We start from the raw sequence: 24438 nt of genomic DNA, 5'->3' as shown, positions 1-24438 counted from the left end.
TCAGCTGTTGTTTGATTTCATAGAATAACCCTCCCTCATGTATGATATTATCTTAATTCATTTGGAAATTACAGCGGCACTTTTAAATATAGAACAAGAGTTACGTCTCACTGGCAAATGAACCGACAGTGAAATCACCACAGCTCCTTTACGCCCTCTTACGTCATTCCCAAGCAGTTTCTGGGGATGAATATGATGATGACAAATGTTCACATAAGACGAGCGTTAATTTTAATTACGCAGTACATTTTCTGCTTTTACAAATTATCTTTAATTGGAAATCATCTTTAATTAAAATTACGCATATTATTCAACTTAAATTAAGCCCACTAAGATTATTGAATTGAATTGATCAACGGAATGTTTTTTATTACGCAATACATGGATACTGCGTAGTATGCATATTACGCAATAGCAGATGGCAGCTCTATGGAATTTTTTATTTCGAATATAATTCGATCACAGTTAAATAATAAAACACAGTTCCTTTATAACCTCTTACGTCATTTCCCAAGCTGTTTTTGACTTAGTATGATGATAAATATTCATATGAGACGGGCGTTTATTTTAATTACGCAGTACATTTACTGCTTTTCCAGCAAATTATCTTTAATTCGAATTCAATTAAAATTACGCGAATTATTCAACTTAAATTAGACCCAATGTTCTGATTACGCAATATTGCGTAATAGGAACATAGGACAATGTATTTACATGGATACTGCGTAGTATGCATATTACGCAATAGTAGATGGCAGCACCTATGGAATTTTGAATTTTGAATTTAATTCGATCAGAATTAATTAAAAATTAAATTTCTTTTTTGAAATATATGCGTAATAAAATTCTGTTTCGAATGAGCTATAATTGAATGACATAAACTTTGACGCTTTTAAAATATTATCGAATAACTGAGCCAAACGGCTGCTGCGAATGGCGAATCGAAGCCAAAGGTTATATAAGGGACACCGATTCCCCTTAGAGTAATCGCAGTTTTCTCAAAGTCAAAATGTTCAACCGCAATATGGGAAACGGACTTTGGACTATAGTAAAGAGTTTGTGGTTTTACGGCACCTTACCAGACCGTAATACTAAGCACAAGTTGCAACCCACCATGCAACCGATGCAAAACAAAATGGAGGAATTAAACCCCAACCATCATACCCGACAGTATTCGATTTATGAAAGTAATTTCCAGACATCTTACCAGACGATTAATTCAGGAAAAACTAAACCATTGTCCCAGACCCCGGCTGCTGCTGGACATATTCCACCCTTGTCCCAGCAATCTAAAAACCGATTCCTATGTGCCCCGACATCACCCCAACCGGTGCCGGCTGTGCCACAAGTTTCAAGTTGCTCGAATCGCTCCCGGAAGCTAAAACAAATCGACCTGCTGGAACGGAGAATAAACGCTAAGGAAAATAAACATGATTACCAGATTCGTCTACATTCGAACGAAATAAGTAAACCAAAGTACCCGGATTTTTCCCGCTTTTCCAGCGTAAACCAAATAATACCAGATGTTAAAGCAGTTCCGGAAGTAGACGAACCGCTCACACCGGCCGAAATGACCCAACTTGAAATTTGGTTCCCAAATCGAGTCGTGCCGAGAGAAGCATTGTTGGTTGCCGACTGTCCTATACCAACTTACCAAACCGATCGTGTCATTGGAATGATGACACGCAATGAATGTGACAAGCACGATTTTCAGCAGGGCGAAATTACCAAACCCAAGTACCCTGATTTTTCCCGCATGTCCAGCGTTCAACCAGTTCCAACAAACCTGAACCAAATACCTGACAATGTTCCGGCAGCAGTTCCGGAATTCGACGATTCGCTCACACCGGAGGAAATAACACAACTTCAAATTTGGTTCCCAAACGGAGTGCCGAGAGAAGCATTCTTAGTTGCCGACAATCATTTGCCGATTTTTGAAAATGTTCCGGCAGCAGTTCCGGAATCTGACGGTTCACTCACACCGGGAGAAAAGGACCTATTACATATCTTGTATCCCAACCGCATTGCTGCGCCGAAAGAAGTATTACCGATGATCGAAACCGATCCTTATTATTACAGTGTCATTGAACCTGAATACGCAGTTCCATACGAAAATTTTTACCAGACAACCGAAATGGCGGAGCCAATAATGACAGGACTACCAGACAGTCTTAATCAAGACAAATCACCTGTGCCGGAATCCAATTGGATTAATCCATTGGGCCAAAAAGTCCCTGTTCCTAGTCAAATCCAATATAAGAAACCAAAGCTGGACAATAATGACACCTGGTGGAATAAGTTGACAAAGTTGAAAAAGTTTCTACCAGCCAAACAAATGAAATTACCCGATGACTTAAACCCGACTATTATTTGGGATGAACAGAACGGAGTTTGGAAGGACACGTCGAGGGACTTGCCGCCACCACCGCCCGACAACTCTTATAATTGGAAGGGCTCACCACTTACGATGGAATTTGATGAAGGAACCGGAAATTGGGTTGACCGGAAGAAGGAAATGGATGGGGTCAATCCTGGACCACCCGGACATCAACATCAGAGCCAAAAGAATATACAGAAACTTTTGCAAGATTTGGCTGCGAAAAATATCAGTGATCTTAAAGCGAATCACTTGGCCGGCTTATTAAGTCCGGCGAAATATAATGAGAAAGTCGTAGCCGTTCGAGCGATCCTTTCGGAATCTGCGAAATTTCCTTCACTGGAAGATCCTGCCTCGACGGAATCGCCTGTCCCACCCATGCTGGTGGATGACAATCAGCTTTTGGAGAACAGTCATTTGCCGATTACCAAAGCCCATCCTTGTGAGAAAAAAGTGATTGAACTGGCGCCCAGGACGCCGGTACCCAATAATTCCCGTCCCCCACGTACTTGGGAGAGTCCAGCATTTTTTAGTGCCAGGGAAAATCCTTACCGGAGAGTCAAGTTGCAGCAGCCACAACATGGCAAGATGGAATTACTACCCGCGTCATTCTATCAAGAGATCCATCAGCAGCTTCCGGTTCCATCCACAATTGATACTTCGCCCAAGCTAGCCAACGACAACTGGTGGAAAACTATATCAAAGTGGCTCCCTGCGAAGAAAATGAAATTACCGGACGATACTAACCCGGTGATCATCTGGGATGAAAAGAACGGAGTATGGGTGGACACGTCCACCAACTGTCCGCCGCCGCCCGACAAGTATTGGAACAAGGGCGCACCACTTACGATGGTATATGACGAAGCAACCGGAAATTGGGTTGACCGGAAGCGAGAAATGTGCGGGGCCAATCTTGGCCCTGGACACAATCATCAGAACCAAATAAAAATGCAGCAACTGATGCTAGAGTTGGCTGCCAAGAATCTCGCTGAGCGGAAAAAATTCCTTCACTAGTAGATCCTGCCTCGACGGAAGGGGCCATGGTTACATCAGTTTTACAATCTATGGGGCGAATTCAGCACTGGATACATTCATAATTAATTATTCCCCATTGTCTTGACAGCCACTGTATGACGTTTAAACAAGACCCACGATAATAAACCACTGAATTGCCTAGCTACCGAGTCTACCTTTTTTTTATTGAACTCTATATTTCATCCGGAAAAGGTATCCGCCATTTCGTCGTCCAGCACGAATGCAACTGCCATCAAAATCCAACTTGAATCTACATGTTTGAAACACCGATATAATAGCGCAACCCAAGCTCATAAATCCGATTTAATCACACAAACCTCTCACAAATATTTTAACTGATAGTTGTGTATGTATATCAATTCACGAACGTTCACGAATGGAATCAGACATGCCAATACAAATAGTTATTCAAAATAAAAAAAGAATTTGCGCCATTGTAAAACAACAATTTGCAATACGCTGTGAGATGAACTTGAACGTCCACAAATGAAGTTGGCATCTGTCCAAAACCATTAAAAACGTCACAGCATAAATACTCGAAAACATTCACATGCGATGATGAGAGAGATTGTTCCGTCGTTTCAATCTTTTTCCGTCCAGTCAACATCCGCAGAGGCCGGAACTCGTCCAGCAGCAGTCAAACCGCTTGACTTAAGTCGACCTAGACGTTGACAACTCCCCCACCACTATATTTACATTTGACACGGCGCATTTCTTATTTCGTGAACAACTCAACAACCCCCCCCCCCCCACACGTGTTATGACAACTAAATTTAGCGCAACAAGTGCGACGATATCCTATGCCGAATCATTTCCCTGTATTGAATTTAAATTAACGCTTAATTAAATCTTTTCCGGTTGAGGTTGCAGTGCTGAGAATGGACGAGCTGCTGACACGGTTCGTCGTCGGAGATATTAATTTGAATCTATTTGGGCCATGCCCAGCCACAAACCCCAACGAACTCTCCCACGTACATACATCGCATCGATATGGAAATAGAATTTTCTGCTTGTCCGTTTTAGCGGGGGGATGAATTAATGGCCTCCAACACGTGCGGGACTGTTTTTAAAACAAAACTATAAAAATATAAAAATAAGGAAAAATAAAAGGCGGGCTGCAAACTACGACGCAATATCGAGAAGGTGATTACAAGACATTTCTAGAAGCTTCCCACCATCAGATGTCTAGAAATCTTGGCCTAGGAGAGACAGCTGGAACGTTTTGATCGGACAACAACTCTAGCACAGCAGCTCTCCATAGTGTTCCATTAGTGTCTCATTATACGGTGCGCAACCTTAAAACAGTTTTATTGTAACAGAGATTATCAAAATGAACGAAACGGAATTGTGCGCATTGTGTCGTTCAAAAGCCTCGCAAATTTGCGGCGGATGCGCTCAAGTCTTTTACTGCGCCAAGGATCACCAGAAACAACATTGGGCCACTCACAAGAGTCAATGCAAACCCTACAAGATTGTTTGCGATCAGAAATTCGGACGGTAATTAAATTAACTTTGAGTTTGTGCTAATTCAAATAAATTTTTAAATTACCCATTTAATTAAAAAAGTTTTATGGTGGCGTCCAAGAATATCAGACCGGGCGAAATAATATTTCGGGACAAGGCTTTAATCACGGGACCCAAACAAGGTTGTCGTCCGTGTTGTCTTACGTGCTACACCAGTCTGGAGGATGCGGAAGAGGCCAGTCTCTTCCGGTGCCCCGGATGTGACTTCCCATTTTGCCAAGAAGAATGCGCAAAGGTTGAGAGATAATTTAGCAAATCATTTCATTTAATCAATAATTATTACATCAGAGTCCAAATCACGAAGCCGAATGCCTCGTAATAAGACGAGCTCAAAAACACATTGACGACATGAACGAATTCCACCCGATTTACCTATGCATTCTTCCTCTGCGGGGCCTTTTACTTAAAACGACGCAACCGAAATTATTCCAAGTATTTCAGAAAAACAAATTTGACTTAGTAAAGCTAAACTAAATCATTTTGCAATAGGCATTCAGCGAATTGGAACATCACAACGACTTGCGACGACAGTCGAAAATGTGGGACGTTTACCAAGTCAACGTCGTCGAATTTCTCCGGAATTCGTGCCATTTGGCGGATGAATTTAGCCAAGAGGAAATCCACTCGGCCTGTGGCGTCCTCGACGTCAACTCGTACGAAATCCGTTTGTCAGACGGCCAAGGAGCGCTGGGCATTTTCCCATTAGCTTCGATGCTGTCACATCATTGCGTGTCCAATACTCACCATATTATCGACGACAAGTAAAATTCCATTAACCCCCAAATTGATTTCAAGTCTAATTAACCGGAAATGATTCGCATGCAGATATCAGATGACGGTTAGAGCAACAGTTGCGATCGATAGAGGCCAGCAAATATTCGCCAGTTACACTTTACCGTTAGAAGGTATTGAAGCACTTTAATGTGTCGAAACCTTGTAAAAACCTATTTTAAAACATTTCCCAGGAACAAAAGAGCGAAGGGCCGTGTTGCGTCAGAGCAAATTATTCGAATGCGATTGTTCCCGGTGCTCAGATCCGACGGAATATTCGACTTATTTATCGGCCCTCTGCTGTCCAAAGTGCACGACAGGCTCCGTCCTGCCCGTCCGGCCGCTGGACGAGTCGGAATTAACAGAGTGGCAATGCTCCCGGTGCCCTTACAACCTTACGGCTTCCGTCGTGAACCGAGTGGTCGACCGGCTCAAACAAGAATTCCAAGCCATCGGACCCAATCAAGTGGAAAAGTATTTCATTATCGAATTGATTCAAAACAATTTCGCTCTTTATCGCGTCGGATTTATATGCAAAATAGATACGAAGGATTCCTAAGTCGACACGCTTCGCTGCTCCATCCCAATCACTTCCTGTTCACGAGCGCCCGGCAGTCGCTGAGTCAATTGTACGGACGGGATGAAAAGTATTTGCTCAACACTTTGACGATGGAACAGCTGGAACGTAAAGTTGCCATCTGCCGGCAGTTGCTGGATGTGGCGGATGTCGTCGAGCCCGGTCTGACACGAATCAGAGGTATGTGAAGTAAATGAATTCAATCTTTTCACATCACTTAAACAGCAATTTGATTGTTGATTTTAAGGTGTGACACTATACGAGATGCACGCGCCAATGCTGCTAATGGCCAGACGGGCGTTTGAGGCCGGCCAAATCAGTTCGGCGGAATGCCAAGAGAAAATCGAAGCCGTTCGAGTGATCCTGTCGGAATCGGCGAAAATCCTTTCGCTGGAAGATCCCGCCTCGGCGGAAGGGGCCATGGGGACGGCAGCTGTTCAATCCCTGGGGCAAATTCAGCGCTGGATCTATTCTTTGTGACGGCCCCCCAACCTTAGCTTTTGTCTAGCCATTGTGATCCCAGTCTTTCAAAGTTACCGACACGTAATAAATAGTAGGAGGACCCGTGAGCGTTATATAGGATTTAAAAAAACGACTTTTATGGTAATGTTGATTTATCTTTGCTTAAATAAATAACCCAAACAGCTTGGATTGGGACGTTTGTTTATCGCCACATGCCCCGAATAGTTTGAACTGAATAAAAATATCGCAGACGAAAATAAAATAAAAGTTTGGGATGCCGCGGTGATCAAAATTTCCCGACGTGAAAACTCGGGAATGGAATTACATGGTAGACGCTAGAAAATGTTGTTTACCTTCCAAACAGTGAAAAAAATAAAAAGTTTGTTGTTGTTCCAGCTGGTAGATATATATCGATTAAGACGATACACAGCAGTCCTTGAGAGCAGGGCGCAGCTTTGATTACAAGTTAACAAAACTGTAAAATTATCCGGCTACTAGTTATCAACTTTACCGCATCAAATTGTCTTTAAATAAATAAACAAAACGTATTTTTTACAACCAGTTGTGTGGCAGTCGGTTATTTCAAAATTTTAAAGAAATTCTTGATTTAATTACTTTAATTTAACTTTTACAAAATAAATTTTTAAATTTAAATTTTTAATGAAATCCAATGAAGATAGTAAGAAAATGTGGATGAAGCCATTCAAAAAGTTAACCGTCGGCGCCGACTTAACATGTCAAAGAAATTGGCCTGGTTTGAAAGTCACTAGGTCTTTTGTGACTCCACGACCCCAGGAGAGAAGAAAAACATTCCCAGGCTAGGCACAACGAACCCGACACGTGTTGCAATGTGTCAAAAATTCCTTCTAAAAATTCCAGTCGATTTTAACCTTCGCCGCAACTGTTGTCCTAGTCAAGGTTTACCCTTCCAGGAAGGATACGATAGGACGACGTTACTTCTATACGACCAGCCAACGATCCTATTTACAAATATAAAGTTCTAATGTTTTCTACACGTGTCGCCCCTATTCAAATGAAATGCGGAAGATGAAACTGCGAGAAGAGATTATCATAGACAGCAAGGCGACGCTGAAGTTGATGGATGGGCTGATGACATTGTGTGCATACAACAACATTAAACTTGGCTCTCCATTGTGAACCTCATCAGCACGGGCAGACTCTCGTGAGCCAATCCAAACAAGAAGAAGAAGCTCTCTGCTGACTCATTATAGGCCACCACCAACCAGACGAGACCCCCATATAAGTGGAGTAGTCCCAAAAAGACTAAAGATACATTTCGTCCAGCAGCTTCATTTGTATCCGGGCGTCCACAAGAAATTGTTGTGCAACCATTTACTCGCAGCTCTGTGAGGGTCCCTTTTCTTATTTGTTACTACTAGGCCGCCCAAAAAACGGGAATTAAAAAAAAAAATGAATCGAACGGAATCGAACGGCAGTTGCGCAGTGTGTCGTGCGGAAGCCTCGCAAATCTGCGGCGGATGCGGTGAAATTTCCTACTGCTCAAAAAATCACCAAAAAGAACATTGGCTAGTCCACAAGAGTCTCTGCAAGCCCTACAAGATTGTTCACGACGAGAAATTCGGACGGTAAGTTATTTAATAGCCATTTCCCCGTGTTAAATAAATAAGATGAGATTTATTGCGCCGCAGCTGCATCTTTGCGAGTAAAAACCTCAAGCCCGGAGAAATTATTTTTGGAGAAACGGCTGTTATCACTGGACCCAAACAGGGCTGCATACCCTGTTGTCTCAAGTGCTATGCCAGTCTGGATCGTGTACAAGAGGCCAGCCTCTTTCGCTGCCCCAATTGCAATTTCCCATTTTGCCAGGAGCAATGCGCAAAGGTATTCAACTATCGATTTACATTAGCGCATTTTGATTTTTTAAATTTGATTATATTAGAGCCCTGAACACAAAGCTGAATGTTTAGTTCTAAGTCGAGCTAAATCCTGCATTGTAATCAATGATGTCCATCAAATGCATCCGGTCTATCAATGTATTACTCCGCTCAGAGGACTTTTACTGAAAACTACGCAGCCCAAATTATTCAACGTATCGACAATTAAGTTTTTAAAAAATCATTTTGTACTTTTACAATTTTAATTTTTTAAATTAGGAATATAAAATGTTGGAGAATCACAACGACTTGCGACGACAGTCGGACATGTGGAGAATTTACCAAGTGAACGTTGTTCAATTTCTCCGCAAAATTTGCGGATTGGCGGATGAATTTAGCGAGGAGGAAATTCACGCTTCCTGCGGCGTCATAGACGTCAACGCGTTTGAAATTCGACTTGCCGGGAATCAATATCAACAAGTGTTGGGTGTGTTCCCCCTGGCGTCCATGATGTCACACAACTGCGTAGCCAATACCCAGCACGTCATCGATGCCAAGTAAAAATCAAACATAATTTTAAAGACTTAAACTTAATTATTCAAATTTTTCTAGTTACAAGATGACCGTTCGAGCCTCAGTTCCAATCATGAAAGGTGAACAAATATTCACCAGCTACACTTTACCCCTGGAAGGTATTAAACCCCAACGTAATTATTACGTAATGCAATCAACACAAATTTTCTTTTCGTTGCAGGGACTAAAGAGCGAAGGGCCGTGTTACGTCACAGCAAATTATTCGAATGCGATTGTTCCCGGTGCTCGGATCCGACTGAATGTTCGACTTATTTATCGGCCCTCCGTTGCCCAAACTGTTCGAATGGCGTCGTGTTACCTGAACGACCGCTGGACGAGCCAGAAACGGACTGGAAATGCTCCCAATGTCCTTACAGTTTAACGGCAGCTGTCGTGACACAAGTGATTGACAAACTCAAAGAAGAATTCGAAACCATCGAACCCGATCAAGTGGAAAAGTAAAAATGGGGGGGGAAAAACAGCTGTAAAAAAAGAAAGGTTGTTGTTTTTCAAATTTTTGTTCGATTGATTATGACGGAATAGATTGGAAGATTTCCTCAGTCGACACGCCTCGCTACTCCATCCCAATCATTTCCTGTTGACCAGAGCCAGGCAATCGCTGAGCACTTTGTACGGGAGAAACGAACGATTTCTACTCAACACTATGACGTCACAACAGCTGGAACGGAAAGTTGACATCTGCCGGCGATTACTGTCTGTCGCCGATATCGTCGAGCCCGGCCTCACTCGAATACGTGGTCTGTTTTCTTCTAACTAAACTAAATTGACACATACAAAAATGATTCACTCACCTTTTACGTAATCAAATGTCCATGCAGGAGTGACGATGTACGAAATGTACGCCCCGTTGTTGCTGCTGGCCCAAAGGTCGTTTGAAGAAAGTCAATGTAAAATTTTATCCCATTTCAAGAAACAAATCGAAATCGTTCGAGACATTTTATCAGAGTCGATCGAAATCCTTTCACTGCAAGATCCTGCTTCGACAGGAGGAATTGTGAGTGCTGTTGAAGCCATGGAGCAAATCCAACGTTGGATATCGACCATGTGACACACTATAGTTGAAATACACTTTTGCTCTCCAAACCGTTTATTTTGCGTCACGAAAAAAGTAACACGTATACAATGGGGGGAGGTTGAAATCGGGGCTAGGGGGGGGGGGGGTTTCTTGTGGGTAGAGATGGATTGACGGACACCAACTTGCACACACACAGACAGACACACACGAGGGAGTGAAAGAAAATTTTTTGTTTTCAACTTAATTAATTAATTGTCTGCTAAATCTTTTCGTCGTCTCCAGCGTTGCAGGATCTTAAAAAAATCTTCTAATTTCTTTTTCACTCTTCTTTCATTTCGCACACGATTTGTTTTACTTTCTTAAAAAAAGGAAACAATTTTTGTTATTTTTATCGACACTTTTCATTAGGCAAATTAACAAAAAATGGATGAACGGTGAATCACTCAGCGCGTCCATATATCAAGCGAGTAAGTGGGGGGGGGGGGAGAAAATGAAAGTAAAAGGGATTTGATGTGTCAATCTGTACATCTTCACAAATCATTAACTATTGGAACGAAATGTTAGTTGCTGAAGGAGAGACATGAAAGCGCTGGTCGGCTCAACTATTTGACTCTTTAATTTGCGGATCTAATTTAAAAAAAAAATATATAGTGAGAGAATAATAATAATAATTGGGCGAATCGCATTCAAATAATTGAATTGTCGATATGTTCGTGTGTGTGTGTGTTTTCGTACCAACACAAATCGTTTACCATATTCGGGTGGGAAGTCATTTTTGAGCTTTCTGGAGTCCTAACATCGACAAGAAAAAAAAAAGTGGAAAAAAGATTTTAGTTTAGAAATGAGGAAGGAAAAATTCGGGACGACATGACACACAAACACATAAAGAAACAAAAAACAAAAAGAAAAAATGGTTGGATAAATTAAATTGGAACGGGTGGAGGAGTTGGGAAGAATCGGCGACGAAATTCATTTCGACACACGTCACATTATCATCCAATCGGTCTCCATTTTCTTTTTAGCTCCCACAGTAATATGTTTTCTAGTGTAGATTTCTCTCTTATTTTTTGAGTAACATAACAGAATGGATGGGGGGACAACCTTCACGAAATCTTATCCTTTCCGGGCCTAACTTCACTCATTCTCAAGCTCACAATTTTGTTTTTTTGGAGACGAACAAAAAGACGATCAGTTTTTCGCAAGTTGTGTTATAAAAGGAAGAATTCTTTAAAGTTCTCTTGCTTTAATTAAGGCACTGAATAAAGAGGAAACGGGAATTAGGCTGGATAGCGGTAGGATGATGAGCAAACTGAAAAATTTAGAAGAAAAAATAGATGTAAGAGGAGGAATATTACGGAAACTTGGAAACCTAAAACAAGATTAAACACAAAAGTTTTTAAAAAAATGAGGGGAATTTTGTAGATTGAATAAGTCACGTTTCTAGGGAGAGAGGGATGAAGTTTTGAATATTCGTGGGTAGTAGATTTTCTCTTCTAGGGATCACCAAAAAAGCTACCCGAAAGGAAAGCCAAGAGAAGAGGGGAAAAGGAGGGACAGATTATTGGCTATTATGAACTATACAAATTTCACATCTCGTTGAATTTTTTCTTCTCTTTTGCATTTTGGCTTTGCATGGGCTGAGGGGGGGGGGAGAAAGTGGGGGGAATGAGCCGAGGTTGCAACCCAAATTATATCTAGCGTAGTGTAGTAGTAGAAGTAGTAATAGTTGTAATAATAGACCATTGAAACTAGTATTGATCTATCGCGCTGGGTGGAGGGCCCGTCCCATCATAAATGAGGCGGTAGCGGAAAGTTGCTGGGGTAGAAATGCTGACTGGCCCCGGGAATGGCCGCCGACGAGATGGACTGCGATTCGTCATGCCAAACCATTTCTTCGTCATCAAACTGTTGCTGCGCTTGTTGCTGATGGTGTTGTTGGAGCTGGTGGTGCTGTTGATGAATCTGTTGCTGCTGCTGCGGTGGTTGCTGCTGCTGGGGAACAGGATTCAAGTAGAATCCCGTAGTCCTGGAACACGCCACTCCATTGGAAGGCTGGGTCGTTTCCACCAACGGCTGGCGATGTCCGCCGAACGGAGTAGTCATACTGTGACCCTGTGTGAACATTCCTTTGCGGGGGGATCGGGCCTTGATCACTTGTGGTCGATGCATCTCTTCCAGAACCGACGGTGCAACATAAGTGAATCCCTATGCAAATTTTCCAATAAAAATTTTAATCCAATCAGCCACAAAATTACAATGCGCGGATTCTCATACCTGGAAAACCATATTGGCACTCTCACTAAGAGTAGAATCGTCAGGCGAGTCGATGGGAGTCTGCTTGGTGAAACGGGTATCAAACTGGGACACGTCGTCGGCACTAGCCTAAACATTTGGAAAAATTGCATAACCAATCAGACTACTGATAAGAATATGTCGAGGCATAATCAAGCCAAATAAGTCTTGCAAGTTTACAAGGCAAGGTTTAAAGGGCGGCTCCAGTCTGCGACAAGCCACTTCATTCCAGTCAATCGTCTTGAAAAACGGGTGCATTCGTACGGGCTCACCGTCCGCTACTGTACTGCCCAGACGGGAAACAACACCTCTCTGCCAAAAAAAAAAATAAAGCCAATCATTAACATTGCAAAATGAGTGATTACGCAATCTAATTAGTTTACCTTCAATAGCCTACGGATCAAATCGCGGGCGTCAGGCGTTAAATAAGGTGGCAAGTTTAGCTTCCCCTTCAAAATCTTTTCGATCGTTTTCTTTCGATTTTCAGCTGTGAATGGCGGCTAATGGAGGAGCACACAAAAACAGGGGGTCAATAAAACTGTAGGGTCCGATGTCAAAATGAAAATTTGATTTACCGCTCCTGTCAGCATATCGTACATAAGGGCACCGAGGGACCACCAGTCAACAGCTTTTCCATGACCACTCCTCGTCAAAATCTCCGGGGCCCTGTTGCAGACATCAAGGCTCGACGTGATCGTATCAATTTTATAAAAGATTATTGGTCTAGGAACTTACATGTATTCGATCGTCCCGCAGAATGTGTGCGTTACGCCACCATCTTCAACAGATTCTTTGCATAAACCAAAATCGGTCAATTTAACGTGGCCGTGTGCATCCAACAAGATATTCTCGGGTTTCAAATCACTAAGGTCGAAATTCGTTGGTTAGGCAGAAACACAACACCCATAAAATCAAGATGGAATTACCGATAAATGATGCCTTGGCAATGGAGATGCTCCAGAGCAAGGATGATTTCTGCTAGGTAGAAGCTTGCTGTATCCTCCATAAAGATTCCCTCTCTTTCAAGATGCATAAACAATTCTCCTCCACTTAGATATTCCAAAATAAGATAAAGCTTCCCTCCAGTTTGAAAGGCATAAATAAGGTCAACAATGAACGGGTGCTTGACCGCCTCCAATATGTTTCTCTCTGCTTTGGTGTGAGCCGTGTCCTTCTGATTTCTGACGATTGTTGCCTTTTTCAACACCTTCATGGCAAAAATGTGCCCCGAATCCTTCCCTGTCAGCTTTCTCACTTGGAAGACTTTGCCATAACCACCCCTGCCCAGAACTCGTCTCAATTCAAAGTCCTGAGGTCCTGTTTTCTCTGCACCCGGATTCACTGTCGTCTCAGAGAGTTGAACAGCTTCAACATCTGGTGAGCTGTTGAAAACAAACAAAGCAAGACGCAAAGTTATTATTAATCCCCTTCACGGTATTCATTTGAGGGTTTGTTCTACATTATTGGTGCACTTACTCCATATAGGAAGACGGAAGCAGGAATGGTGCCTTGTCAACCAGCTGGTCTTGCTAAATAAACAAATATGGAATGTGAAAACCGACTCCAAGGAATAGGTCAACTTGACCTGGAATCATATTTGAAAGGAGCTTACTTCAACTTCAATCACGTCGTCATCAGACTCTCCGTCTAGATCCACGTTGTTTCCATCCAAATCGTTGATATCGATGTCAAAAACTCCAGCCATTTTTGGGAAATGAACGAAAAACTTTTACATTGAAGGTAAGATTAAAAAGTTACGCCTTTGAGATGAGATACTACTACGTTTCACTGGATGAATCAACTCTTAATTTGCTCAAAAACACAGAAGACTAGCAGAAGGTTTGTGAAGGGAAAACGTAAGCCACGAGTTACTAGCCAGTAAAATTAATACGAAAGGTTGCCTTTGCAAAAATATAAATTCGTAAAAAAATGAAGTAAAGTGTTGAATTAATAACTTTACAAATAATTAAAAAATTTTGTAATTATTTTGATTTTAAAATGGAAATTTTCACCGAAACGAATTTTGACAGAATGGAAATCTGGCATCCATAAGGCCAAGCCCGTGGGGTTTGACTAAACAACTTTCAGTTGAATGTTTACATGATATTCGTTTTTTGAGAAATTCGAGGATGGCTCATTACAACCCATCACAGAAAAACCCACCGTGGGTTCGAAACAATGGTAACAATTAAATGAATATAAACGGAAAACAGTGCTCTAACTGTCAATGTTTTAAAGAAATTTTCTCCAAAGATGAACATGACTTGTACTTATTTTCATTTGTGTGATTGCAGTTCAACAGCAGCCAATGTTGGCACAGCAAATGACAGTTCAGTCTGTTGCTCTGAGTCAGCCAGCATTAACTACAACTCACTTAGCTGCTCAAAATCAAATAGGCCAAGTCCAGTTGACGCCAGCAATCCAAAGTCATCAAGTCCAGATTCCTCTCAACCAGGCTCACTTGCTGTTAAACCAGCAACTTACTCCAGCGAATTGTACTTTTGGACAAGTACAAATCAATCAGGCACAATTGGCTAATATAGCTACATCCCAACACCAAGCCACGACTCACCAAACATATTTCACTCCCTCAATTAGTCTGCAGCAGGTTTGTCTACGAAATGATTCAAATCAGCCCAGCATAATTTAAAACATTTTCATATTTCAGAATGTTGGAATTCCTCAAGGAACAATTCAGATTCAACCGGTAATTATTGACAATAGGATTTTCAGCTTTTTCATTAAAAGAAGAGAAAGTAGATTAACCATATTTCATCTTTTTCTAGTCGAGTTTGGTTATTCCCACATCCATATCAACAAGCATAGCGCCACCAGGATTGGCTATGCCCACCACTCTTTCTTCAGTTCAAGTAAATAGTAATTAAAAAGGATAATCTCTCTAAAACTTTAACAAATGATTTTGCTCTTTAAAGAACTATACGACAACGTATGCGCTGAGCCGATCTTGTGTTTCCCAACAGCAACAGCAACAAGCTACAGTTAAACAACGAGTCTTTAGCGGGCTCGTGACAAAGGTTCACGAAAATTTCGGTTTCATCGACGAAGATGTGATATTCCAGGCCAGTGTTGTCAAAGGTACTGCGCCGCAAGTCGGCGATCGAGTCTTAGTGGAAGCTTCTTACAACGGCTCTATGCCATTCAAATGGAACGCCACGCGTGTGCAAGTCATAGCACCACCCGTGGTACAACAACAACAACAGCAGCAGCAGCCTCCACCTCAGAAACTTCTTTCTTCCACAGCGTTCAACCAGAGTGGTAATATTGTTTTCTTAACCTTCGTGATGTCGATTTATTTACTTAATTCTTTATAGACATAACAAAGCAAACGAATCGGGATTGGTCCATCCGCGGACGCCAGGCCGCCAATGACTATAGGGAATCAGACAGGTTGAATCCTAAAAGCCGTGACTCGAGAACGCGGGAGAGACGGAGCAGGAGCAACAGTCGAAGTCCTGGTCGTAAACGTAGCCGTAGCCGTAGCCCTCAAAGTTCACCACCACCTCGACGCAGGGGCCGAGTGACACCTCGTTATTCTGTACAAATTCCAAAAGTCTCTCTAGATTGGTAAACTAATTAGTAAAATGGTCATTTTTCAACGATAATATTTTTTAAAATTTTGTTTTCAGTCGGGAAGCCAATTTGGTGGAGCTTCGACGTCGTTACAGTCATATGTATGTGCCTTCGGATTTCCTCAATTCCACTTACTGGTGGGTGGATTCCTTCCCCATCCACCGCCCTTTGCCTCTGGACAAGCCAGTCTCGTTCCACATCTTCGACAAAAATGTTGAGCCTCCATCACTAGAGAACACGGACTCGGCAGCTGTTTTCGAGTCTTCCGATGCTGACTATGCATATAGTGCCAAAGTTATGCTTCTCAGTCTTTTGCCCATGGATGAATTTCTTCGGAAATGCTGCCCAGAAGACGAAAAAGAAGATTTCGTGCATCCGGCTCGATTGATTCGATTCCTGGTAGGCCACCGAGGAAAGAACGAGACGATGGCCATCGGCGGACCTTGGAGTCCGTCATTGGACGGTGCCGATCCCAAATCAGACCCACAAGTGCTTATCCGAACGGCCATTCGGACTTGCAAGGCACTAACGGGTATCGACCTTAGCTCCTGCACTCAGTGGTGAGTAGCCTTCGAGATCACTCGCCTATGATTTCTCATCTTCTTCATTTGCAGGAAGTGTTGAATTCTATCCGTCAGAGAGCAAATGTCTTCTAAAATTCTAATGATTTGATTTGCCCCCTCCAGGATGAGTCGTGTTACTCACTGATCCTCGAATGTTGTACAGTCGATGGTCATGGCGACTGTGCTCTTGTGTGTGCCGGCTGATTAATGTATAATGATGGTCTTATCCGTATGATTAGGTACCGTATGGCCGAGATCCGCTATCACCGAGTCTCGTCCATGAAAAGTCGCATTGAAAGTGTCCTGCTCTTTGTGCCAGATGTCTGGTCTTGCGTGCCCACCGCCAGCCAGTGGGAGACTGTCGTCCACTCTTATATGCAACCATCCAGCGAGCCAGTTGAAACCGATCCTGAAGCTAAGGCATCGCATACTAATTCTTAAATCATTTTTTTTTTTTTCTGGTTTGGTTTTCACGTGTAAAAACTTTTTCATTCCGACCGAACTTCAAACTACGACGACTGATTTGTTTTTAATTGCCGAAAAATTATGTTCTACTTTTGACTATTTTCTATTGAGAGTGAACTAAAATCCAACCTCTATTAACCACGTCTTTTTAATTTTATTCAGATGGAAGAAGAATTGAAGGAAGAAACGGTCGTTGATCCACTGAAAGAAGCTTCTCATCACTCAAAACTTGAGCCAAAAAGTCTCAAAGTCAGTAATTGAATTGATCCTTGAAAATTTTTTGGTATGTAGAATCTTAAAAACGACTCTTCTCATTTCAGTTTAGTGAACTCAAAACAGAATTGGAGGCCCGGAATTTGAGTAGTAAAGGGATGAGGACCCAACTCATTCCTCGGTTGACAATTGCATTAAAAGGTGAAGCTGAAGAGGAGAAACGTAAACGGGAAGATGCTCAGCTCAATGAAGAGGAACAACAGCAACAAGAATCAAGTCGAGAAGATTCACTTCCTGCGGATGACGTGGACAGTATCCATCGGTTAGATTTTGTGGCTTCACCGCAAATCCTTGTTCATCCGTCCCGCACAGCTAAAGCCGGCAAGTTCAGTTGTTCTCTGGTCAGTCTCTCGGTTCTATTGGATTATCGGCTGGAAGATACCAAGGAACACACGTTCGAAGTCTCCCTCTTCTCTGAACTCTTTAATGAAATGCTAATGCGCGATTTCGGGGCCCTTGTCTATCGGTCGGTGAGCAATGAATGTTTGAGAAAGGAAAAGAGGGACAAGAAAGATGATGATGATTCTGAGCGAAAGAAGAAGAAAGAAATTGTGAAAATCGGTAGCAACAACGCTCCGCTATTGTTAGCTTATTGCTACTTTGATTTGAGTCATGCCAACTACATCGCCAGCAAAGATCTGGAAGATCTCTTCTTGACATTAGGATTACAACAATCTCGAGCTCAGGTAAACTACAAAAAATTACACTTTGTGGTTTAATTCAAAGCTGATTATTTTTATTCGTTTATTCTTTCGCAGGTCAGGAAACTACTCCAAAAAGTGACAACAGATGACACACTGCGCTACAAGAAGCTTATAGAAAAAGTCCCCCTGATTACCAAAGAAGAAGATGATCAACTAAGTGAAACTTCTTTAGGTAAAAGACAATTTTAACAGTTGGTAGATTCAAAACTGATAGTTTCTCTCACCTGTAGCTACATCGGGTAAAGATGTTTCCGTCTTTGAGCCGACCAACGGGAAAGAAGCGACAGCGAACGAACAAACTTCGTCCGCTTTGATGTTATTCAACGGCGTTTACGTCAATGTCGAGCAGTTGCTCCTCCGACTGGAAAAGTCCGAGGAATCTAGAAGAGAAAGCGAACACCAATTCAAACTGGCTCAAAATCAATTGGGTAAAGTTTTTTTTAAATTTTTATTAACAGGAAATTAACTCGTTAACTTGTATGAAATTCATTTCATGAGTAGCAATCTGTCGGGCGGATTTAAACAAGTCAACAGAAGCAAACGCCTTGTTATGTCGTCAACTGGAAACGGAAAAATTACGATCCGAATCCAACACCGAAGAATTGGTTCGGACTCGGGTAAACTTTTGATCCGTTTGATGTGAAATCAGACAATGTCTAATGTCTTTGTGTTCTTTTTCTTTTTAGGAATCCCTCAATCAATACGTCCAGTGTATTAACAAGATTCAATCCATTAGCAGTGCCCTCCTTTCATCTTCAAAAGGAGGAGGGATTAAAGAAGAGCAAACACTATCGGACTCTCAATTGTTGGAACCCGAATTTCTAGATAAAGTAGACAACTAGGCCCATCACGTGATTTTTATTAAAACAAATCAATTTTCTTTTTTGGAATTTCGCCTCTCTTTCCCTGGTGGACTAACAAACAAATCAAAAGAAGAATCATTTCTCCAAGCAAACGTAAAACTGGTGAACAGTTCCACTGGCATAGAAGTAGGGAGAACAAAGTTATGTGTAAGTTTTAAACCCAAGCTGTCAGAAGCGTCGAAATCTTAACCAAAACATGAAAGAAAATTTCGTTCATAAATACTTAAATTGTATTTCGTTTGATACACAAGATTTCTCAGTGGCAGGCAAAATAGGACGAGAATATAGGAGAAGAAGAAAAGGTTGACTCGGTGACAAGTCCAGAGAATATCAAAAACGATCCCTGTGAAGGAGAGGATTTTTGAACGGTTGGCGGTACCGTTTTCATTGGAAGCAGTCCCTCTCTTTAATTTTTGTCGTTTCTGGTATTACCTGGAGGTCGTTTGGGGCGTGGGGTTTTGTAAGGGGGGTTGAATGGAATTTAGGCCTTGACGGCGGGAATGTGGCAGGAGCAAGCCGATGGCAACTTGTAGGTGTCGATGAAGATGCCCTTGTAAGCATCGCACGGGTCGAAGGAGAGCATGCGGTGGACGGTGTGTTTCTGGAGGCACTTGCTCAAGTGGCAAGGGGCCAACGTGCGGCAAGCGGCTTCGGGGAACAAGCAAGTCTCGGTCCGCTGGGTCTGGGTGTAAGTCGGCCAGGCGATGTCCTGGACGATGACGCGCCACTCACCGGCCGTGTTCTTGGCGCGCAGGGGACGCGAGTAGGCCACCTCGCTGGGGCAGATGAAACCCTCACCACCGACCCAGTTGCCCTGGTCGAACTGCTTGCCGTTGTAGAAAGAATAATCGAATTTCTCCTCTTGTTCCTTGCTGACGCCATCCACCAAATCGTTGGCTGACTGGTCGGCCACGTCGGCGTATTTCTTCAACACTAAAGGATCGTAGTCGATGGCGTACTGATCATCGGCCCAATTTAAAAATGGTATTTTTATTTATTAATTAATTAAATCATTTGAAATTCAATACCTTGACTTCGTAGGTGGGGTATTCCTCGTCGGTCAAACACCAACCGACCGTCGCGTTTTCAGCGCATTTGGGTGCGGCTTTTGGGTCGCAGTACTTGGGGTAAGCGGGGTACGATGGGTAAGATGGGTCTTTGGAATATTGACATCAAAGTTATTTTCATGTTTTGATTAATAATTGTCAAATTCAATTTACAAGCTGATGGTTTGCTGTATGACGGGTATTGGGGCTCGGGGTACGCTGGTTTGTAAGCTGGTCTAAATTTAAGAATCAATCTTAATTAGCAAATACTGTTCTAATCAAATAAGAAGTTACCTGTACTGTTCCTGGGCAACCAAATCTTCAGCCCAAGCGCCGACAGCGCAAAACATCAAAATCGTCTGTAAAATGAAAAAATCAAAAGATTTTTTAAATGCTCTTCTATGTTCATCGTTTCAGGCAGCAGCGAATCAGTCAAAGATTTGACTTACCACTGCCAAAGACATGTCGTATTTTACTTTAAAGGAGATGAAAACTCAGCGAAAGAATAATAAAGAATTGGATATGTGAGCACAGAAAGCTCCTGATGTGTTCTGTGTCTTTCACCAACAGTTCGGGTCTTTTTATACTCAACTTTTCGGTCTAACTACGCCCTTCTTACACGCAGTCATCGTCACAACACCAATCGCAATCTTGACGGGGCGGTTTCCAAGTCTCAGGTAAAATCTCATAAACATAAATTTTTGTAAACTTTCACCGACTCGTTTGCCTTCGCTAAAATATTCTTTATCAATTTAACTGTTTCACAGTGTCTTCAACTATTCCCGAGGCGAATTCACTTTCCCTGGACTTCTTTAACCATAGGTATAGACTTGACTAGCTAGACTGATTCTGCTGTTTTCCCCGTGAAGTGATGTGCTTCCTATGGATGAACTTGGCGCATTTTAAACGAAACTAACGTATAGAGAAAGCCGAGAACAGGCACATTCGTGATTTCAAGGCGAGACTTTCAAAAATCCCACCGTCTGGTGGGAGTAGCCATTGGTTAAAATGGAACGCAGCGTAACAAAGTGTCCCGGTATAAAAGCCGAGACGGTCACATCAGTTTAACACATCGTCCCTTGCAGTCGATTCCTCTTCTGACTTTCTCACAGTGTTAAGTCAAAGTCAATTCGAAATCATGTCTCTGTCCTACCACTTTTTGGTAAATTATTCCAATCCATTCAGCAGCCAATTGATCTTTAAATCATTAGCTCAATCTAATTATTAATTATTATCACCGCTAGATCTTTGTGAGTTTAGGTGTTGTGGCCGTTGTGATGGGCAACAATTACAAGCCGCCCGCCTATCACCAGCCGAAATACGAACCGAAATACGAGCCAGAGATCCCGGCCTGCTCCAAGAACACGACCAAGAACTGGTGCCTGGAGGATTCCGAGTACCCGGCCTACGAAGTCGTTTACGAACTGGACAAGCACTACGAGGCCGTTGTGGCTTTGTACAAGAACGTCGTGGCCGAAACGGCCAACTCGGTCGACACTTTGACCAAATTGGTGGACGAGACTTACCTCTGCCCCAGCGCCACCTCCTACGTCCAGCCGCTGCGTGCCGTCAACACCAAAGGCAAGTGGCGTGTCATCATCAACAAAGTCGAGTCTTACGGCATCAAATACGATCAACACGCTCGCATCGAAGAATGTGAGGCCGACGCGGCCGGAAAGGCCTGCCCCTTGGTCCCCACCTGCTACGAGTCCAAGTGCCTCCAGAAGAGCATCTACCACCGTTTCCTCGTCTACGATCCCACCGATTACTATTTCCCATTCGCCATCGAGACCTTCAAGTTGCCGGCCTCATGCGCCTGTTTCGTTGGAGCCTTCAGCCTCTAAATTAATTCAATTTCTTTTCTTTCCTTCTTTCTTCCAATTTTTCGGCCAATCCCATTCCAAATTGTCATCATCCAAAGGCTCCCATCAGTCACCAAACGATCCCTGTGATAATATCATTCGTGTAATAACATCTCTGCGCTTCACAGTCGACTCCTTTTTCAACTGAAAAAAAGATTCGAAGTGGAGCGCAAAGGTTGGCGGTACCATCCAACATGAAAGCAGTCCCTCGCCCACAACAACATCGTGGGTTTTATTTAATACGAAAAATAGTTCTATGCATTTCCTTTAATTATTTTGGTTTTTTATCAGACAATAAATTTCCTATTTTACTGAAACTTTTTTCCAATTTCTGTCAGACTCGCTCATCCAGTTTCTCTCTCTCCCTAACCTCCAGTTTCCTCATTTGTAGACGTTCAAGTTCATCTCACAGCGTATCGCAAATTTTTGTTGTACAATGGCACAAATTCTTTTTCATTATTTTGAATAACTATTTGTATTGGCACGTCTGATTGATGTGAATTGATTGAATTGTGATTGTGTGAATTGATGCCATACACTACTATCAGTTAAATATTTGTAAGAGGTTTGTGTGATTAAATCGGTTTTATGAGCTTTGGTCGCGCTATATCGGTGTGTCAAACATGTAGATTCAAGTTGGATTTTGATGGCAGTTGCATTCATGCAGAACGACGAAATGGCGGATACCTTTTACGGATGAAATATAGAGTTCGATAAAAACAAGGTAGACTCGGTAGCTAGGCAATTCAGTGGTTTATTATCGTGGGTCTTGTGAAAACGTCATACAGTGGCTGTCAAGAGAATGACGTGTTAATTAAGAACGTATCCAGCGCTGAATTCCCCCCATAGATTGTAAAACTGCTGTAACCATGGCCCCTTCCGTCGAGGCAGGATCTTACTAGTGAAGGAATTTTTTCCGCTTAGCGAGATCCTTGGCAGCTAGCATCAGTTGCTGCATTTTTATTTGGCTCTGATGATTGTGTCCAGGGCCAAGATTGGCCCCGCACATTTCCCGCTTCCGGTCAACCCGATTTCCGGTTACTTCGTCATATACCATCGTAAGTGGTGCGCCCTTGCAATACTTGTCGGGCGGTGGCGGATAGTTGGTGGACGTATCCACCCATACTCCGTTCTTTTCATCCCAGATGATCACCGGATTAGTATCGTCCGGTAATTTCATTTTCTTGGCTGGGAGCCACTTTGATATTGTTTTCCACCATGTTTCATTATTATTAGGCGGAATCTTTGGTTTAGATTGAGTTTTGATTGGAATTGGTTGTTTAGGGGACTTTTGACTTGAAGAATTCATGCAATAATCATAACTGGACGGCAGATTTCTTTCTTCCGGAACGTTTTGGGTTGCTGTCTGTTGGTCCGGGATTTCTTTGGACTGGTAAGTTAAATCGCCGTTTAAGACTGGGAGATTTACCCAAGTTGGCGGAATATTTCTGTGAATCTTTTTTCCATAAGGATTCCAAATGGCCGGCTGATGCTGCGGCTTGATTTCATTGGGAACAAATGGGGTTGCCAATGTTGGGATGTTCGGGCCTGGTTGCTGGAACTCAACCGTCCGGTAAGGGTTGTAGTTACAAAATGTCGGGTTCTCCCGTTGGGCCTTTTCCCCCGGTGTGAGCGAATCGTCAAATTCCGGAACTGCTGCCGGAACATTGTCAGGTATTTGGTTCAGGTTTGTTGGAACTGGTTGAACGCTGGACATGCGGGAAAAATCAGGGTACTTGGGTTTGGTAATTTCGCCCTGCTGAAAATCGTGCTTGTCACATTCATTGCGTGTCATCATTCCAATGACACGATCGGTTTGGTAAGTTGGTATAGGACAGTCGGCAACCAACAATGCTTCTCTCGGCACGACTCGATTTGGGAACCAAATGTCAAGTTGGGTCATTTCGGCCGGTGTGAGCGGTTCGTCTACTTCCGGAACTGCTTTAACATCTGGTATTATTTGGTTTACGCTGGAAAAGCGGGAAAAATCCGGGTACTTTGGTTTACTTATTTCGTTCGAATGTAGACGAATCTGGTAATCATGTTTATTTTCCTTAGCGTTTATTCTCCGTTCCAACAGGTCGATTTGTTTTAGCAACCGGGAGCAGTTGGAACAATTTGAAACTTGTGGCACAGCCGGCACCGGTTGGGGAGGTGTCGGGGCACAAAGGAATTGGTTTTTAGACTGCTGGGACATGGGTGGAGTATGTCCAGCAGTAGCCATCTGGGACAATGATTTAGTTTGTCCTGAATTAATCGTCTGGTAAGATGTCTGAAAATTACTTTGGTAAATCGAATACTGTCGGGTATGATGGTCGGGGTTTAATTCCTCCATTTTGTTTTGCATCGGTTGCATGGTGGGTTGCAACTTGTGCTTAGTATTACGGTCTGGTAAGGTGCCGTAAAACCACAAACTCTTTACTATAGTCCAAAGTCCGTTTCCCATATTGCGGTTGAACATTTTGACTTTTAGAAAACTGCGATTACTCTATTGGAAATCGGTGTCCCTTATATAACCTTTGGCTTCGATTCGCCATTCGCATCAGCCGTTTGGCTCAGTTATTCGAT

At 42.6% G+C, this 24438-nt stretch overlaps 6 protein-coding genes across 7 annotated transcripts; 4 read left to right on the top strand and 2 right to left on the bottom strand.

Moving 5' to 3' along the window:
* Positions 1 to 4568: 4568 nt before the first annotated feature.
* On the top strand, positions 4569 to 6928 carry LOC124203347 (SET domain-containing protein SmydA-8-like). The gene is made up of 8 exons (XM_046600090.1): positions 4569 to 4909; positions 4979 to 5171; positions 5225 to 5368; positions 5426 to 5697; positions 5762 to 5841; positions 5902 to 6181; positions 6250 to 6464; positions 6532 to 6928. The coding sequence occupies exons 1-8, from the start codon at positions 4743 to 4745 to the stop codon at positions 6762 to 6764; spliced, it is 1584 nt and encodes a 527-aa protein (XP_046456046.1). The 5' UTR covers positions 4569 to 4742; the 3' UTR covers positions 6765 to 6928.
* Positions 6929 to 7800: 872 nt separating this feature from the next.
* Positions 7801 to 10279, top strand: LOC124203345 (SET domain-containing protein SmydA-8-like). Its single transcript, XM_046600088.1, has 8 exons — positions 7801 to 8353; positions 8417 to 8609; positions 8668 to 8817; positions 8882 to 9159; positions 9215 to 9294; positions 9357 to 9633; positions 9719 to 9933; positions 10015 to 10279. Exons 1-8 carry the CDS (start codon positions 8178 to 8180, stop codon positions 10242 to 10244), a joined length of 1599 nt encoding a protein of 532 aa, XP_046456044.1. The 5' UTR covers positions 7801 to 8177; the 3' UTR covers positions 10245 to 10279.
* Positions 10280 to 10868: 589 nt separating this feature from the next.
* Positions 10869 to 14577, bottom strand: LOC124203346 (ribosomal protein S6 kinase beta-2-like). The gene is made up of 9 exons (XM_046600089.1): positions 14116 to 14577; positions 13980 to 14032; positions 13430 to 13885; positions 13239 to 13367; positions 13079 to 13169; positions 12887 to 13003; positions 12684 to 12815; positions 12486 to 12593; positions 10869 to 12416 (listed from the first exon to the last, which is right to left on the bottom strand). The coding sequence occupies exons 1-9, from the start codon at positions 14206 to 14208 to the stop codon at positions 12000 to 12002; spliced, it is 1596 nt and encodes a 531-aa protein (XP_046456045.1). The 5' UTR covers positions 14209 to 14577; the 3' UTR covers positions 10869 to 11999.
* LOC124203343 (cell division cycle and apoptosis regulator protein 1-like) lies at positions 14553 to 19224 on the top strand. Of its 2 annotated transcripts, XM_046600084.1 has the most exons (15): positions 14553 to 14684; positions 14798 to 15111; positions 15172 to 15210; positions 15290 to 15373; positions 15437 to 15779; positions 15836 to 16088; positions 16151 to 16654; positions 16897 to 17077; positions 17285 to 17371; positions 17443 to 18081; positions 18154 to 18271; positions 18330 to 18527; positions 18601 to 18716; positions 18786 to 18929; positions 19033 to 19224. In XM_046600084.1, the coding sequence occupies exons 1-15, from the start codon at positions 14633 to 14635 to the stop codon at positions 19057 to 19059; spliced, it is 3099 nt and encodes a 1032-aa protein (XP_046456040.1). In that variant the 5' UTR covers positions 14553 to 14632; the 3' UTR covers positions 19060 to 19224. The 2 variants fall into 2 exon arrangements, with proteins under 2 accessions (XP_046456040.1, XP_046456041.1); XM_046600085.1 differs by lacking the exon at positions 19033 to 19224 and having other exon boundaries at positions 18786 to 18984.
* Positions 19170 to 20561, bottom strand: LOC124203348 (neurotrophin 1-like). The gene is made up of 5 exons (XM_046600091.1): positions 20458 to 20561; positions 20303 to 20367; positions 20183 to 20244; positions 19991 to 20118; positions 19170 to 19920 (listed from the first exon to the last, which is right to left on the bottom strand). The coding sequence occupies exons 1-5, from the start codon at positions 20470 to 20472 to the stop codon at positions 19444 to 19446; spliced, it is 747 nt and encodes a 248-aa protein (XP_046456047.1). The 5' UTR covers positions 20473 to 20561; the 3' UTR covers positions 19170 to 19443.
* LOC124203349 (protein spaetzle-like) lies at positions 20557 to 22187 on the top strand. The gene is made up of 4 exons (XM_046600092.1): positions 20557 to 20685; positions 20776 to 20830; positions 20938 to 21170; positions 21253 to 22187. The coding sequence occupies exons 3-4, from the start codon at positions 21147 to 21149 to the stop codon at positions 21850 to 21852; spliced, it is 624 nt and encodes a 207-aa protein (XP_046456048.1). The 5' UTR covers positions 20557 to 20685; positions 20776 to 20830; positions 20938 to 21146; the 3' UTR covers positions 21853 to 22187.
* Positions 22188 to 24438: the final 2251 nt, after the last annotated feature.

Source organism: Daphnia pulex, chromosome 9 (assembly GCF_021134715.1).
Source record: "Daphnia pulex isolate KAP4 chromosome 9, ASM2113471v1".
Taxonomy (NCBI): domain Eukaryota; kingdom Metazoa; phylum Arthropoda; class Branchiopoda; order Diplostraca; family Daphniidae; genus Daphnia; species Daphnia pulex.
Note: the sequence above shows the minus strand (reverse complement) of the source record. Positions and strands in the feature narration are given on the sequence as shown.